Genomic DNA, 18304 nt, shown 5'->3' on the forward strand with positions numbered 1-18304 from the left:
AGCAAATGTAAGCAACAATTACTCTCTGCCACTAAATGATGCATTAAGACACAAGAAGACTGCCGTGCACTTCATACACCATTACACCACGACCATAAACAAAGCAGTCAAGATACATTGTGGGTGGGGACTTTACAACACAGCCCATATGTTGCTACAAAACTGAAAAGGACGACGGCAAGAAAATGCAGCCTGATGAGTCTTCATCGTTTAATATTTTGATACTAGTTTCTACGTAGCGTCAACATTTTAAGGTTAATCTTTGTATTATTGGCCAACAATCATTAACAAGTCTCCATGTACATTAAAGTGAAACAACTTTGAGATGTAGCCTTATAATGACGATAACTTAAAGGCGGGGCTCGAAATGAAACAATTCAGTAGCTAACCTACGGATGCAAATACTTATATTGAACTATTTTTACAACGACTGTAAGAAACAGAAACATATATTAATATTGTACAATTGTGAGAGACTCTGTTTTCTGATCAATGTTGCGAAGCGCACCGCTGTTTATTTATAAGGATGAAAATTATTAACGGCAAAAACGTTGCTCGACCAACTCGGTCTGTATTACACAACATAGGTATTGCTAATCATATCTTTAAAGGAATTTGCTCCAAAACAATTTTTAACTGTCGGAATAGTTTCCGTTTTTGGTGAAACGGTGCTGCTGCTGCATACCTTCATCCGTATTACTAAGCTTTGACAAAACCCGTATACTTTATACAACACATGTCGAGTATTGAGAGAACTCGCATTACATTAGCATTAAAATGTAGGTTAATGCGCAATAAGTTGTTACGCATGAGTTTTTAAACAAGGTTTTCTCGGGTATTAATGAATTTAGACTAGTATGTCAGCACGTGTATAACTATTTCACGTGGATAGGTGCATCGACAGCACATTACAAATTTTAGCAGTTAAATCGTAAGTCTATATCTTACCACTTTCGTTGAAAGAAGCCGTTGTGTTTGTCCGTCTGTGGTGCGGTGTTTACGGTATACCGTGCGGTTATTCTGCGGGTAAATTTACATGTCAGTGCTCTTTGGGTTTGCAAACAAGCAAGACTCCGACGGATCTATAAATTTACCGTAATGTGGGAAATGCACAATAAGTGCGCGTTTTAATCTACCGTAATACGCAGCGACGTGACGTAGATATGCAAACACATCACTTATCTCTGATAAATGGTCTCGGCGTTTCCAAAAGTTCAAGGGAAAAAAATTACATAAATTTATGAAATGTAGTGGAGTAAAATGACTACTTGAGTAAAATACTTTCCCTAATTAGGCAGTAAATTGTAGTCTACATGTAGGCTACACTACAGTCTTTTGTAGCATTGACTGTAGTAAATTGTTCAACTGTAGTAAATACAGTAGTATTCTTTAATATTTATTCTGGTATGGTTGAAAAACTACTGCATCTAGAAATTTTACTGCAGTTCATTGTGGTAAATACTAAAGTGTACAATTAATACAATTATAGATCTATAGTTGGTAATGTTAACATTAAAAAGCAGTAAATTAATATTGAATGTTGTTGGTAGATGCTCATCTGATTTTCACATTAAATTGTATTATTTTTAATCAACATTATATCAGAAAAATGTCTTGATATTCAGCCTTTTAAAAGCGGTATCACCATCAATAGGCACGGTATATTTAGTCAAATACATTTAGGCAGGTGTATGACACAAATTATTTTCTTCAACAGTGGCATTCTGTATAAATCTCCAAAAGGACGGATTGTTTCAACTGCCCTGACCAGTAAGGGTGGTGACATTAAAAATCCCACACACTGTTTATGTAAACAAACAGTTTCCCTCAGACCAAAGCAGGAGATTTTGATGGTAGCCAAGAGGATTCGACCAGCTATAAAAACATCAAACCAATCATTGTGCCCCGATGATCTCAAAATAACTCACTCTGTCAATTTCTGCTGGCATGCATACATGCTATTTGTGATCGAACAAATATACACTGGGTAATCACCTCCGCTCTTCCCTCGGTGGTAAGAAATTCTTCCGCAGGAGAGTAAAAGCATGTTCATAATTGGGTGCATAGTCTGGACATGAAACCAACCTTTCTCTGGAGACACCAACCCACACAGTCTTTTAAAACAGAAATGTCTTGCCAACACAATGTGTAATATTTCAGTGTCGGTGGTATATAGCAGGAGAAAAGAAACAGCTCTCCCCGTCCTCATTTTCCCAGTGAGAGATAAACTTAAACATGTCTATAATCTCAATACTGATAAAAGTTAGGTAATGTAATGTATTTGTGGGTTTGATTCTCTCCCACATCAGAGGAATGGGAATATAGTTTCAAATCTGTGTTTACTCATTACATGAAGCAATTAAAACAATTGTAAACATCATAATAATTTAATGAGACAGTAACTTGCACTTTTTAATAGACTGGGTGCAATAAAGTCCCACATGAGCTAAAGTACTGAATCAAGTGGACAATGCTGGGCAGTTATTGTTTTACTGTGAAAAATGTTCCACAATGAAAATTATGAAGTAGCTTAATAGACACATAGAGAAAGAACATATTTCATCAATCTGTAATCTTTTACACACCTCTATAGACATAGTTATGTATATTTTATTGCATTTCTGTCAATAGATCTTCCAAAACATTACACACACCACCTTTAAGCTTCCTTGACATTTAATTCAAATCGGACTAGAAAGCTTTGTGGTATAAAGGAAAAGGACTTTCATATACTGCATTAATTAAATATGATTCAGTCCGATCCTTAATAGCAATTTCAAGTCTATTGACTTCACATTATTGGAGTGGGGGTTTACTAAATCAGATTGCCAGGTTGACAATTAGTGGCTCACACTCATTTTTCAGACATCACATAAAATCATGTACTCTTTGAAAAGACCTTTGTCGAAAATATTTATTAAATGAAATCTCTAAATAGAAAACATCAATATCAAATAAATCTTAGTGGAAATAACCGATATCCATTAACATCTTCCAATCTCTGCCTCTGTACAAAGAGACCTTTATAAATGTCAAATGCAGGCTTTTGAGAATAAGAGGACATGAATATTAATGCATTCACACAACCCTTCATCACATCTGATCTGCTGTGTAGCTGCTCAGATTTTCTTTTCATGAGCTTTGCAGTGCACTGATGGAATCTGGAGCGTTTTCTTTGAGAATGCTGCCTATTCTAGCATGAACTCTCACTGCAGCACTAAACATGCACCGTGTTATATCAAATATAGCGAGAATTCTTCCATACAAATGCTTATGTTCAGTTAAAAGAAAATGTGAAAACATAACATTTAATGTATTAATAAATTGTCTTGGTTCCAATAATTAATTCATGGCAAAATAATTCTATGTAGAAATGAGCAGTTAAGCAATTTAGCGAACACATGTGGTTTATTTAAATAAATAAAATACTAAGATTAGGCTCAATTTAGGTTTATTGGACAGAGAGATATTTCAAAGGGTCTTGAAGGCTAGGGAACACTTTCAGATGCAGAAAAAGAAAAGCGCAAAGATCTATCAAGGCTCAAGAAAGCAAGGCCAGTTTTAATTCAACCACCTACACACCTCTGTATGGATTACCCATAGTCTGAGCACAGAGACGTCAGTTAGATCTATCAGAACACGTTGAGACACTGCTCTGTTCATTTTGTTTGTCTGTTGATAAGCAAAGCATTGGTCTGAGTCACATTGAGTTCCCGGTGATACCCAATGGCTGCAGCCCCACTCTTACTGTCCTCCATGTCCAAATTGACTTTTCACACTGCTGAAAAAACTTCAAATAGATAGTCTCAGAGCATTCGTAGTTCAAATTTGGAAATGAAAAGCTCAGGCGTTTCCTGGATTGATGAAATGATTCAGCTTCAAATGCTACAAATAAACAGCACACTCGTGGCAATGAATCAGCTCTTGATAAAGTATAAGAGTGCCACTCCTATTTTCATGTAATCCTGAAAAATGCATGAACGATTATGTTTAAAAAAAATATCAATCCAAGTTACATTTATTTGAAAGGTGCTGTGTGTAATATATCTGCTTCGGCAAAGAAGCAAAAACTTGATAACATCTTATTTCTGTGCCACTGTAGTGCTTCGAAGGGAGGGGTGGAGTGAGCCGTTGGTTGCAATTCACAACATCACCGCTAGATGCAACTAAAATCTCCACATTGCTCCTTGAAGGAAAGTAACTTTTGAAATATACAGTATAAATGTTTAAAATGACAGTGAGTAGACAGTACATTACAAATGATGTCTCCAGCCATTACAACAAACTGTAAACATTTGGTGTAGACCTGATGCCAAACATCCATTAAAAAACGCTTGAAATATGAAGTTAACTTGGAGAATAGCTCTAACATAATTTATTTGCAGATGCCACATTTTTATATGCAATGAAATTCATGCATTTTAAATAGTGAATTAAGCATCCACAGATTTTACGGCCGCTGTATGTTTAGAATAGAGCTTGGCTGTTTAGGTTACCTTCAGATTATAACTGCTTGCAAGATCTGGAAAAAACTGACATATTGTTTAGTGGATTTCTTTTTGTGGCCTTAAGAATTTTAGGCCTTTTTGTGGCCTTCACTCAATTCCATGTTTAGTGTATAAGACGTCTGTGACAAAATTATATTGCCAAATCAGGAGTTTAAACACTTCCTGATTTTAGTGCATGACTCTTGCCAAAAATGTTAAACACACAACATTTATCATTATTTAAGACTGTAGGGGTTCAAGGCACAAATAAAACTCCCATTTACAGTAGCATCAAAGCTTTAAAATGTCCTGTTGTCTCTCTATGTGGAGGCTGTCCTCACATTATAACACCCAGGTCACAGATCTGTTCAGCCCAAGAAATGTCAGAATTGTACTTTTTGTACAATTGACATTTCCATTGTAAAAAGAAAAAATATTTTATCAAGAGTTGCAAAAAATATGAAGGGACCCAAAAAGGTTGAGGTGCGAGTGGGGGATGCGTCAATGCCGTTGTCCAGCATCACGATTCTTGCCATCAAGTTCTCACACAACTGATAGAATACAAGAAATCGACTACTTATTTAACAGTCACAATGGTGTTTGCATTTCAGAAATGACTTTAGGTCCAAGATCAATTTATCCGTGACTTTGCATTTAGATTGGTCCCTGTGGGTGTGAACACGTGTTCAGGCTTGCCTGTGAGGTAGGATGAGAAAGACAGAATTAATTACCTCACATTTCACCCCAAAATAAATATTTTGCCATGTTCCTTACCTTGATGTCACTTTAAAGACACAATTTTATATCAGAACACATGGAGACAACAGGCAACATGTTGGTAAGTGACAGCCCTAGTCCCAATTTATATTCATTGCATACTTTTTTTATACAGTGCTATCTTACATCTGCTTTTGAGAGATTGAAGCAATGCGAGGATGAATAAATAATGAAAGAATTTATTATTTGTAGAACTATTTCTCCACAAAAAGATATCCCTCCATCTCAGCTCCCGCTTCAAACACTATCAGTCTTCACACTTCAACCCTTCTCTGGTTTAATTGTTCTCGTAAATTACGCCCGAGATAAAAGCTCCAATTAGATGGCAATTAAATCAGTAGGTAGCGTGATCTGTGGTGACAAATTGTGTTTAGCCCTTGGGTTCTGGTATAGCAGGTGGCTCCAATGAGGAGAGTTGTCAGGTCCAAAGAGAAACGTGAATGGATGGGAGTGTTAAGAATTCACCAGCCGGCGTGATGCGGCACACAACAGCAGGGGCACAGGGGTTTGTTGCTCTAGCCTTGGGCTCTCTTTCAATGCACAAAGCATCGAGACGTGTGGGAGGAACACGAGTGTGGGTTTAAACTTGAGACGACAGAAAACGGGGACAGCTCCGAAAGAGGGAAGAGTTATGAGGGAGAGAAATTGCAGCTTTCAGGCAATTCTGAAATGTCTTGTTAATGTTTGGTTTTGGTAAATGACGCTTAAATTAAGCCTCTGATGTCAGTTAGAGTGAATGAAACTATGAATCAGAGAGGTACGTGTCTGTGGATACATTTGTATCATTGTGGAATCCCTGGGATTGAACCCATGACCTTGGCATTGCTAGCACCACGCTCTAACCACTGAGTTACAGGAAAACCTTTAGGGTACCAAATTAGGTTCAAGAGTCAGAGGCTAAAATAGGACACAGATTGGAGAACACAGTTTGATTGACAGCTTTGTACAACATACAGTAGTGATGAAACATTTCTAAGAAGGACACATCATTTTTAGTACACTTCGAAGGACACATCATTTTTTAGTACACTACGAAGGACACATACATTTTTTAAGTACACTACGAAGGACACATATATTTTTTAAGTACACTACGAAGGACACATTCTTCTTGTGCTCCCTTTAGTTATTTATAAAATATTTACTTTATTACAGTAATGGGAATTTAATAATTTTTGCATGTCTTTAATCCAGGATTCTGGGAAATCTCACAGTGTTAAAATTTATATTAGTAACTTGGCTAATACATCATTTTTTTAAGTACACTACAAAGGACACATAATTTTTTTAAGTACACTACGAAGGACCCTACAAAGGACACATAATTTTTTTAAGTACACTACAAAGGACACATAATTTTTTTAAGTACACTACAAAGGACACATAATTTTTTTAAGTACACTACAAAGGACACATAATTTTTTTAAGTACACTACAAAGGACACATAATTTTTTTAAGTACACTACAAAGGACACATAATTTTTTTAAGTACACTACGAAGGACCCTACAAAGGACACATCATTTTTTAGTACACTACGAAGGACCCTACAAAGGACACATAATTTTTTTAAGTACACTACAAAGGACACATAATTTTTTTAAGTACACTACGAAGGACACATCATTTTTTAGTACACTACGAAGGACCCTACAAAGGACACATAATTTTTTTAAGTACACTACAAAGGACACATAATTTTTTTAAGTACACTACGAAGGACCCTACAAAGGACACATAATTTTTTTAAGTACACTACGAAGGACCCTACAAAGTACACTACAAAGGACACATAATTTTTTTAAGTACACTACGAAGGACACATAATTTTTTAGTACACTACAAAGGATGCATCATTTTTTTAAGTACACTACAAAGGACCCTACGAAGGACACATAATTTTTTAGTACACTACAAAGGACACATCATTTTTTTAAGTACACTACAAAGGACCCTACAAAGGACACATCATTTTTTTAAGTACACTACAAAGGACCCTACAAAGGACACATAATTTTTTAAGTACACTACGAAGGACCCTACAAAGGACACATCATTTTTTTAAGTACACTACAAAGGACACATACATTTTTTTAAGTACACTACGAAGGACCCTACAAAGGACACATAATTTTTTTAAGTACACTACGAAGGACACATACATTTTTTAAGGACCCTACAAAGGACACATAATTTTTGAAGTACACTACAAAGGACACATAATTTTTTAGTACCCTACAAAGGACACATAATTTTTTTAAGTACACTACGAAGGACCCTACAAAGGACACATAATTTTTTTAAGTACACTACGAAGGACACATACATTTTTTTAAGTACACTACGAAGGACACATAATTTTTTTAAGTACACTACGAAGGACCCTACAAAGGACACATAATTTTTTTAAGTACACTACGAAGGACACATACATTTTTTAAGGACCCTACGAAGGACCCTACAAAGGACACATAATTTTTTTAAGTACACTACGAAGGACACATAATTTTTTAAGTACACTACAAAGGACACATAATTTTTTTAAGTACACTACAAAGGACACATAATTTTTTTAAGTACACTACAAAGGACACATAATTTTTTTAAGTACACTACAAAGGACACATAATTTTTTTAAGTACACTACAAAGGACACATAATTTTTTTAAGTACACTACGAAGGACCCTACAAAGGACACATCATTTTTTAGTACACTACGAAGGACCCTACAAAGGACACATAATTTTTTTAAGTACACTACAAAGGACACATAATTTTTTTAAGTACACTACGAAGGACACATCATTTTTTAGTACACTACGAAGGACCCTACAAAGGACACATAATTTTTTTAAGTACACTACAAAGGACACATAATTTTTTTAAGTACACTACGAAGGACCCTACAAAGGACACATCATTTTTTAGTACACTACGAAGGACCCTACAAAGTACACTACAAAGGACACATAATTTTTTTAAGTACACTACGAAGGACACATAATTTTTTAGTACACTACAAAGGATGCATCATTTTTTTAAGTACACTACAAAGGACCCTACGAAGGACACATAATTTTTTAGTACACTACAAAGGACACATCATTTTTTTAAGTACACTACAAAGGACCCTACAAAGGACACATCATTTTTTTAAGTACACTACAAAGGACCCTACAAAGGACACATAATTTTTTAAGTACACTACGAAGGACCCTACAAAGGACACATCATTTTTTTAAGTACACTACAAAGGACACATACATTTTTTTAAGTACACTACGAAGGACCCTACAAAGGACACATAATTTTTTTAAGTACACTACGAAGGACACATACATTTTTTAAGGACCCTACAAAGGACACATAATTTTTGAAGTACACTACAAAGGACACATAATTTTTTAGTACCCTACAAAGGACACATAATTTTTTTAAGTACACTACGAAGGACCCTACAAAGGACACATAATTTTTTTAAGTACACTACGAAGGACACATACATTTTTTTAAGTACACTACGAAGGACACATAATTTTTTTAAGTACACTACGAAGGACCCTACAAAGGACACATAATTTTTTTAAGTACACTACGAAGGACACATACATTTTTTAAGGACCCTACGAAGGACCCTACAAAGGACACATAATTTTTTTAAGTACACTACGAAGGACACATAATTTTTTAAGTACACTACAAAGGACACATAATTTTTTTAAGTACACTACGAAGGACACATACATTTTTTAAGGACCCTACAAAGGACACATACAAAGGACACATAATTTTTAGTACACTACGAAGGACCCTACAAAGGACACATAATTTTTGAAGTACACTACAAAGGACACATAATTTTTTTAAGTACACTACAAAGGACACATAATTTTTTTAAGTACACTACGAAGGACACATAATTTTTTTAAGTACACTACGAAGGACCCTACAAAGGACACATAATTTTTTTAAGTACACTACGAAGGACACATACATTTTTTAAGGACCCTACAAAGGACACATAATTTTTTTAAGTACACTACGAAGGACACATACATTTTTTAAGTACACTACAAAGGACACATAATTTTTTTAAGTACACTACGAAGGACCCTACAAAGGACACAATTTTTTTAAGGACCCTACGAAGGACACATTATTTTTTGGTACACTACGAAAGACCCTACGAAGGACACATAATTATTTAGTACACTACGAAGGACACATAATTTTTTCCTAGGGTACTAAAAAAATTATGTCCTTCGTAGTGTACTAAAAAATAATGTGTATTCAGTCTATACATTGATGGTTAATTATGAATATAAGACTCATATTTATGCAAAGATTGTTTTTTTTGTTCATGTCCACTCCTATAAAAAAGGATGAAATTCTATTTGGCACCTTTAGTCTTTCTTCACTTTTTTAAAAAAATAAATTACTTGTGTGTTTGATTTGAGGGAAAGCATTAGCAAATTTTTGACAGCACCATTCGCCAAACTGTTAACAATATGCTATGCAATTAATCGAAAATTAATCGTAATCGTTTAATTACATAAACAAAATAATCGAGGTAAACAATTATTGTGCAGCATTCCATTTTGCAAGGATCCTCTCTTTTCTTTTAGTATAAATCCATAGCGCACCCTTTTCTTTGCAGTGGTTCAGCAGTGCTATTTCTTTATATTTATTTTTCAGTTAAATTCAGAGTTTAAAAGCCAAGTTTCTTTTATTTTCTATGTTGTTTTAAAGGTTAATGAGTAATCGTGATAAATAATTGGGATCTAAATATTGGCCAAAATAATTGGTTTCTTTTATATTCAGTAACCTTGGAGTTTATTCATATAGAGCACAGCATTGTTAGACTCAACATATCGTTTTGGACCTCTTGGCACAAGCCAACAGGAATAAATTCTTGAATTCAAAAGTTCAGCCAGTTAATGTCACACAATATTGATAGAATCTCTGAGTCATATTTCAGTTAGGAAGGTAGATACAGGATGAATAAAATAAAAACTTTAGGACAGTTACATAACTCAGAAATAACTGATGAGTTTATATCATAAAAAAATTAAGATTTGTCTAAAACGTGCTTTATACTCCATTTGTTGAAGAACTCTGGTGGTGTCTTCAGTTGAAAAACACAGCTGTGAATGATTCCTATCACTCCCATGACCAGAATAAATGAAGGGTAAAATAAAGCGGTATTGTGTGACATGCAGGTAAGAGCTGCATTTGTCCATTTGTGTCAGTTATGTATAAAAAAGAGGAGCTGTGGGCTCCATCTCAAAGTATAAATAGAAATGCTGCTGTCCTTCTGAAACCTCGTATCTCCATATTTCGTGATTTAAATGTTTTGCCATAAATCATTATTATTAGTCAGCCATTATGTTTATCACTGGGTTTTGCAAATATGTAAGTATGTAACCAATAAAAGTATGTAATAATTAGGTTTTTTCTATTTCCTGAAAAACAGCTAATTTGGACATACAAGGTTTCAGAAGGACCTTCTGTGACATCAATTAGGCTACAATATGTTTAATTTCCTGCCTGTCTGGGTTGGATTGAGATACAGAGCAGTTTCTGTGATAAAATCTTTTCTAAGCAGCAGCATGGGAACATAAAAGCAACAGTTCAAAAATTGCATGTTGTTCAAGTTCAATTTTATATTAAAGATCTCATGCAATGATTTGATAGTGCAGCACTTTTCATCTGTTGATGTATTTCCTATAAAAACAGTATTCGATATTTATTTTTCATATTTAGTTCATTTGTTCTCTCTTCAGAAAAAAACACAATGTGAACAAGACATTAATACAAGCATATTGTAGTAATCGATTCTTTATTTGTGCAGATTGAGTGTATTCACAAATGTAAAGATTTCATCCAGTAAAAACGAATATAAATCCCAGGGGAGACCACAGTAGCCTGTGGCTAAAACAGTAAAGCAAACACATCATTGAAACAGTCATATTCCCATTGCCTGACTGAAAGTGAAATGTCACTAATGAGCTACAAGTTCTCTCAATGCTCTCTTGTCTCCAGGGGCAGACGATGACACATGACTGACTGTTGAATATTTTCCACATGTCACCATGTCACTTTAAGCCACCATGTCTTCAAAAGACACAAGATGAGCAAAATCGAAACAGAGGCTCATGGCCAATGATTTTCCAAGAGTCTCTTTAAGATTTATGTGGTGGCCTAGCAGATAAAATCGGTGATTTGTTTGTACAAGATCTATAAAGGCTGGTTTAGAATCAAGACAGATCGATAATGCAAATGTTATAGCAAACATCATAAGACGGACTGACAATAGAGTTGGACTCACAGCAAAAACAAAACCTACAATTCTGTGAGGAACAAACATGCTAAGGAAATTTGATTTGAGCAGCTAAATGTCTATTGGCATTACAAAATCAAAAAAGGTCTCTTCAATCCGTTCTAATTGAGGTCTCACAGAATGACAGCTTAATAACAGACTTACATTATGTCAAACCCACTTAATGAAGATCTTCTCAACAGAATAGGAAACCACAGTGTTGTTAGCCCACTTTATATGTCATCTATGTGTGAAATCCCCCAAGGGAATATTTCTGCTTAAATGAATTTGCCTCCTAAGGGACCTGGTTATGTCATACCAAGACCTCCTAAATGCCATTGGTGCATTACTGTAGCTTAAAAATATACATTGTCAGTCACAACAGGGGCCGTGTCCAAAGTCTCGTCCTTTGAGACAGGTCTTGGAATATGTATATAACCCAGCTGGCCGTGTCCTCTGCCCATTGCCATCTGTTTCCAAAGGCTGATATTAACATTCTCACAGGAGTGAAAGAAAATTATGAGCCAATGTATTTCACAGATGACAGAGAATGATTCAGGAAGGAAGAAAAAATGTCCCAAACCAAGACAGAAGCTTCCAGCACAACAGATTGTGATATTCAGAAACGTGCTGCTGTTTTAAAGAGAAAGAAGCTGAATTCTGAATATCATTTGATATTGTATTAAAACACTCTGGATCTTACTTTGTGTGTGCTCAACTCTCAAAAAGACAGATTTAGTTAGTTTTTTTATCAAGTCTCAGCTGTTTTGAACTATATAAATACACACTGGGAAACCATGAGAGTGGTCAGTGTGCGGTAAACAGCTCAGATTATTCTGACAGTTACGGTAAAGTGACAGAACAGCTTTGCACCTGTTTCTCAGGCTGTAGTGAACAAGCAGCTGGAAGCAAAGTGACCCCTGATGAAACATCTCCTCCACTCAAGACAGAGCCAGGCTCAGGGCTTAGGTTTGTTGCCATGGCAGTGAACCTAGTTTGCCTGTAGAGACAGACGTTCCACAAAATGTGGAGGTGGAGAACATGGATATCGGTTTATGGAAAGCAACTTCAGAGAAAAGTGAAACAGGGAAATCCAAAGCCTGTTTTGAATATGTCTGGGGCATACTTTAAGGTTTAATCTTTTCATATTTACAAGATTTAAAATGTAATGTTTTAATCGCATTGAAAATCATGGAAAATAGGGAATTTAGAAAAAAAAACTCAGATTTGAATTCATTAATGCGGCATTGGATTTTTAGGTTATGTTAGATCAAATATTTTCCCAAAGTGAATTTAAGTTATTAAATTTTATGAAAAATAATAAAGTCTGAAACTGTTAATATGTGCATATCTTTATCTTTCTGCAAGACTTCTTTTTCATTCACTTGTAAATCTGCATGGATCTGATTGTGTGACGGTACATATGACTCCCACTAGTGTTTCTGTCTCTTGTTGAGTAAATGAAAATAAAAGGGCTCATTAATATGTACAAAACATACAAAAAAGAGAAAAGCAAGGGGCTACATTATTGTAAAGATGCATCTGTGCATCACCTGTAAATCAGAAAAATCAGAATATAATTACATAAGGGCTGTATGGTCTTACTGCGGATAATAATCATCCAAAACATGTTAAGCACAAGTTGATTTCATATTAAGCAACACTGCCATCTATGGTTGAAATGAAATACTCATAGGACCGACTAACGAATGGAAACTTTAAACTTACAGAATTCAACATTTGTAGATTTGAAAGATAATACGAGAAAATCCAGAAGTATATTGAGGTTGAAGATACTCGCTAAATTCTGGGTGTTGATGGAATGAATCGTATTACTGGCTTAACTTCATGTTCAAGATTTAATCAAGAAAACTTTGAAAAAAGTATTGCTTTGCTTTATGTAAATACTGTAGTCTGTTTTAAATTATGATATTCCTGAATTCATATTTATCCTTGCTTTGGTTTTATTTAATTGTAAACTGTGCAATACTTTATACTTTACCAAATCGAAAATACAATACATTTTTAGACAATTTATAAAAATATTATTTTTTCATAATCACAAATATTTACCTAAAAATAAAAATCATGTGCAACATTGCACGTAGATATGCGCGTTTTAAAAAGCAATTCTGAACATAATTGCTTGTTTTCTCCATGATCTGTTTAGCAGTCATGACTATTGAAATTACATTTTATGGAATGTAACAGTAGGTTGTGTTGCTTAATATTGCAACTATAATTTTCTAGTCTCTAGTGGGCTTGGAAAATACATCACAGATGCTGAGCTTCGTTTTAGAAACTGCCAGCGCCAGATACAGCGGCTCCGTGAACTCATGTTCGAAACTGTACAGTAAAGACAGAGCACCTTCCTCAGCCACGCTATAAAAAGACAATCGACCTCCATTAAAATCCAGCAGCACGCCCACCTTCCAGAGTCCAGTGGCACACACAGGTGAAGCCACTTTATCATGCAGCACCTCTACTTTTCCCTTCTCATAAATCAAACACCACGAATTGGGGTAGAACCCAATGCGACAGGTATCCTTTTGCCCTTTTCTACCTATCTGTCCGTCACATACTCCCACCTTCCATCGCCCCTCATCCATTGAAACCTCCACCTCCCAGTAGTAGCAGCCCTCATCAAGAGCATGAGAGCCTAGAATCTGAGGGAAAATATTGAAGCGAGTCTCCTGGTCAGTGTAGTCCTGTTGGGTCTCTGAATACTGCACCGTCCTGTTATCATCAGAAAGCAGCAGCTTTGGATGGGCAGTGTCAGGATCCAGAGGTGGGCTTATGCCATCTACAGAAAGAAAAATAAAAGTGTTACATAATATGAATAAAAGTAGATACAATTCTGCTCAATGCGATAACAACTAATGGTCGAATAATAGTCCATACCGATATTGAAAAAAGCAATGTGGCTGTCACTAATAACAACAATAAATGACAAAATGCTGTCATGGTGTCATATTATTGGCACCCTGAAAAAGGCCTGCAACGGGCAGATACAATTTGTGTTTTTAAAGACTACATAACATGAGATCATAAAAATTACATTTCATGCAGGGTGTAAAGTTGCCGTGTTTGAAAGTAAGCAGTCTGCCAATTTGTAAATCCGAAGGTGAATGAATAAAGTTATTTGTTTGGCAAAAATGGAGTCGACTCTGAATCACCCAAACGAGTGGTTCCTAGTCCGATTCGCGAACCGCCACGGATTAACGTCGCTACATATAGTCCACGTCTACGTTTTGCTAGGACTGCACGCTAAAACGCCACTCTTCTCCCCCAAACACTGTAGCTTGTGAGCCTCATTCGCAGTAGACCAATCACAGCAGACTAGGCTAGGGGAAAGGAGGTGATTAGACCGATGAATCGCAGAACGAATCATTTGAGAGTCAGTCAAGAAGTAAGGTAAGAATAACTGCCTGTTATTACTAAATAATAGTGTTTTTACACCTTCTATGTACATAAACTTGTTATTGGACACTACATATACCAAAGTAACACCTTTAAAATTCCTAGTTATCTACTCTTTAGTTATCGAAATATGATGAAGCCCTGAAAATAAAGGCTTTTTATGTCCTAAAATGAGTGCCTGGATGTGGAAACTTTTTTCATTCATTGGGAAGAATTCAATATTTTTTAATTCACCCCCTCTGAAGCACCCATGGTCGTTCAATAAAAAGATTCTCTTAGTGCCAGATGCGCTCTTGGACTGGTTTCATTTTTCAAGTCGTAATAAGAATTTGAACACTTAAAAATGTATTGTTACAATGTTTACACAGTACAATATCAAACCAAGGGGCACTGAAAGACTTACGCAACAGTCTGTAAGGATCTCTGTGTGGCAGTGTAATGAGCACAGTGTCTATTCTCCGCTCAGTCCAGTCCTGAAGACAGTCCAGTCGACCTTGATTTAACTCCTGAAGAGGATTAAGGTTCTGGACAGGGTCAGACAATCCACTCAGTCTAGACAAGCAAATGATTAACAATCACGTCATTAAATCTCAACTCAATGAGCGTAGTTATCCAATTCACCAAATAACTGAAGCATTTTACTTACTGTGCTGCTATTTTGATGTATTCCTGAAATGAAAAGAAACACTTTCATCACATTTACTATATTAATAAAATGAAAAACTATAATATAAACAGCACAGTCTGAGACCCCATTAGAATCTGGTGTGAGAGAAACTAGAAATATATAAAATACGAAGATTTTGAATATGAAACTTTTTGTCTTGCCATTATAAAAGCCTGGTCCTGGTACTGTGACATCCCTTGTGCATCACTCAATCCCTGTAGTTTGTTTATTACGCTTCTGCTAGACATCAGGGCATTTTGCAACGTTTCCAGCTGCTTTTTAATGCTGCCCAGCACTCTGTTCTCTTCCTGGGCCATACAGTGTAACGCCTGCTCCTCTTCCTGCTGCAGAGCCTCACGCATGGCCTGATACTGCTGCAACACAGCTAACCGCACTTCCTCAAGACCCGTCTACAGGAATCAAACAAACCAAAAATATTTCGTTGACAACAAAAAACATCAAGTCAGTAAAACAAATATCTTGTACTAACCTTGACAGAGTGTTTCCTCTCGTTGATCTCAGAGACCATTTCCTGAATGGACTTCTCTGTTTTCTGCATTTTTTCCATCTCATCATTAAGTGATCCCTGAAAGCGAAACATTTTTAATTACGGAGGAAAACTTCACGATTTGAATCTAAATATAAACGCCCTCCTCACCCTGAGCTGTTGCTCCGCCTCTCGGATGCTGATGCACTCATGGCTCTTGTGTGCTCCAACCAATGAACACACAGTACACACACAGACTCTGCACGTTCCGCAGTAGATGCGGTTCATCTCCTGATGATCTTGGCATCTCCAGAGCGACACGTCTTCAACAGCGTTCACGAGCGGGTGATTCTTAAACACTGGCTTTTCCAGGTGTGCCTGCAGGTGCTCGGAGCACATTGAGGCCCCGCACACCAGGCAGGTCTTTACTGCCACCTTCTGATCGGAACTGGGACAGTAGTGGCAAGCGACAGTGTTGATCTTGGAGGTCTTCTCTCTTGATCTATCGGAAACATTAGCAGACAGATTCTCATCACTGGTGGAGGCGCTGCCTCGTGTCTGTTCTCCAGAGATGTCTTTTGGGGTTGGTGGCTCTCGAGGTGTAGTGCTTTTCCTGGGTGTCCCTTCATCACTACAGGACGCCACGACAGGCTGGTCCGTCCTTACTGAAGCAGAGTTCCTCTTTGTTAATGATTCAACAATAGGCGGTGTGCACTGAGTTGATGTATCACTCATAGATCGCTTCCTATTAACAGGTGATGAAGACTGATTTGCATGTGGATGTCCATCTGCTGTAGCTTTTCTTTTGCGTTGTACTGTTGCATCATCATCACAGTCTGTGATGTCAATCATATCTGAGGAAGTGGGATTGGTTTTTTGAGGTTGTGTTGAACCCAGTCTGTATCCTCCACCGTACTTTTCAGGAAATGCTGAACTGGATTTTCTCTTCCCGAGCAATGTCTTAGACAACATTTTAGGAGAGTATCGTGCAGACATATTTCGTCCGACTGTCCAGTCTACATAAAAACAAAGCATTGCATAAATGCACACAAATGCAAAATCACATTATCTACTAATGCAAGTGTAAATGAAAATACGTATTTTAGACATCACGTTACAAAAAGTAGGCGTGTTCGACTTCATGCAGCCTTGCGCAGAGAAACGGGGTATGAAATGAAGTACCGCGAGAACGGCACGAAAGCATTAATCTCGAACAGCTCTCGCGCTATTTTGATTCACAAACCCATCGGATTAGTCCGACACGGTTCACACTGGGTTCATACCGGTTTGCGCGAGTAACTTACATGCAAAGACTCGTATGGACGCGAACTCGCGGCGCGATTCTATTTTTGACAGAAAAATCCCGCGAATAATAATATAATTTACAAAAATGTCTCGTTTTGTGTGAACCCAGCGTAATAACACACACCGAACTAACATTTTACCGATAGTTTTGTTTATTCACGAAACATACTTGCGTTGGGGATGGCAGTGGACGTCGAGGCTCCGTCCGTATAGTCGGGTAGGTGCTTGTATTCGTACTTGCACTCGGGGCAATAATAAGGTCCAGTAGGAGATACGCTCCATATCTCTCCGATACATCTTTGACAAAAACTGTGTTTGCACTTCAGCGTCACCTGATTCCGACAGTCCTCGTGACACAGTGGACATTTGACTGGCTTCTCATTTGACGCTCCCATCTTTACGGCAACAGGACGCACGATAGAAGAAACGAAACCTTACGCAGAGTGGGCGGAGCCAGACCGTTTGATTTTTGAACCGAACGCAAATATTTACGCCTCTTTTAAAGCGACAGTAAACGATTTCTGTACTCTTAATGGGATAGCTTCCAAAAAAAGACAATTCTGTCATCATTTACTTACCCTTGTTGCAGACCTGTATACATTTCTTTGTCCTGCTTAACACAAAGGAAGATATTAAAAGAATGTCAGTAAACAAACAGATCTCATCCCTATGACTCCCATGGTATTTATTATTCCCTACTATGGCAGTAAATGGGGGATGAGATCTGACTGTTTGGTTACTGATTTTCTTTCAACATGTAAAGAAACCCTTTTAAACTATGGTGCATGATCGATCTGTCTGTCTCTCTGTCTGAATACTTTTCTCAATAAGCATTAAAACT

The 18304-nt window shown here is 36.7% G+C and overlaps 2 protein-coding genes across 6 annotated transcripts in view; both read right to left on the minus strand.

The window, feature by feature from the left end:
* tp53i11b (tumor protein p53 inducible protein 11b) overlaps positions 1 to 1114 on the minus strand; it is a 38883-nt gene extending 37769 nt beyond the window's left edge. For 2 of the 5 annotated variants that reach the window (XM_079466296.1, XM_079466298.1), the window contains exon 1: positions 949 to 1103. The gene's annotated coding sequence lies outside the window, so the exon portion shown is untranslated. Of the gene's footprint in view, positions 1 to 948 lie in introns of all 5 variants that reach the window. The other 3 variants (XM_079466299.1, XM_079466297.1, XM_079466300.1) reach the window with 3 other exon arrangements.
* Positions 1115 to 11089: 9975 nt separating this feature from the next.
* Positions 11090 to 17888, minus strand: LOC306899316 (tripartite motif-containing protein 14). Its single transcript, XM_079465474.1, has 7 exons — positions 17633 to 17888; positions 16330 to 17174; positions 16162 to 16257; positions 15833 to 16081; positions 15651 to 15673; positions 15408 to 15556; positions 11090 to 14387 (listed from the first exon to the last, which is right to left on the minus strand). Exons 1-7 carry the CDS (start codon positions 17856 to 17858, stop codon positions 13831 to 13833), a joined length of 2145 nt encoding a protein of 714 aa, XP_079321600.1. The 5' UTR covers positions 17859 to 17888; the 3' UTR covers positions 11090 to 13830.
* Between the last annotated feature and the right edge of the window lie 416 nt (positions 17889 to 18304).

The sequence above is a fragment of the Barbatula barbatula genome (genome assembly GCF_947034865.1).
Source record: "Barbatula barbatula genome assembly, chromosome: 10".
Classification (NCBI taxonomy): domain Eukaryota; kingdom Metazoa; phylum Chordata; class Actinopteri; order Cypriniformes; family Nemacheilidae; genus Barbatula; species Barbatula barbatula.

Excerpts from the sequence above, each read along its gene's own strand:
- LOC306899316 (XM_079465474.1), bottom strand. The coding sequence starts at position 17,858 with ATGGGAGCGTCAAATGAGAAGCCAGTCAAATGTCCACTGTGTCACGAG. Across the intron at positions 17,175-17,632 it reads CACTGCCATCCCCAACGCAA|ACTGGACAGTCGGACGAAAT; the intron begins GTATGTTTCGTG and ends GTTTTTATGTAG. Across the intron at positions 14,388-15,407 it reads AGATCCTTACAGACTGTTGC|ATGGCATAAGCCCACCTCTG; the intron begins GTAAGTCTTTCA and ends TTCTTTCTGTAG.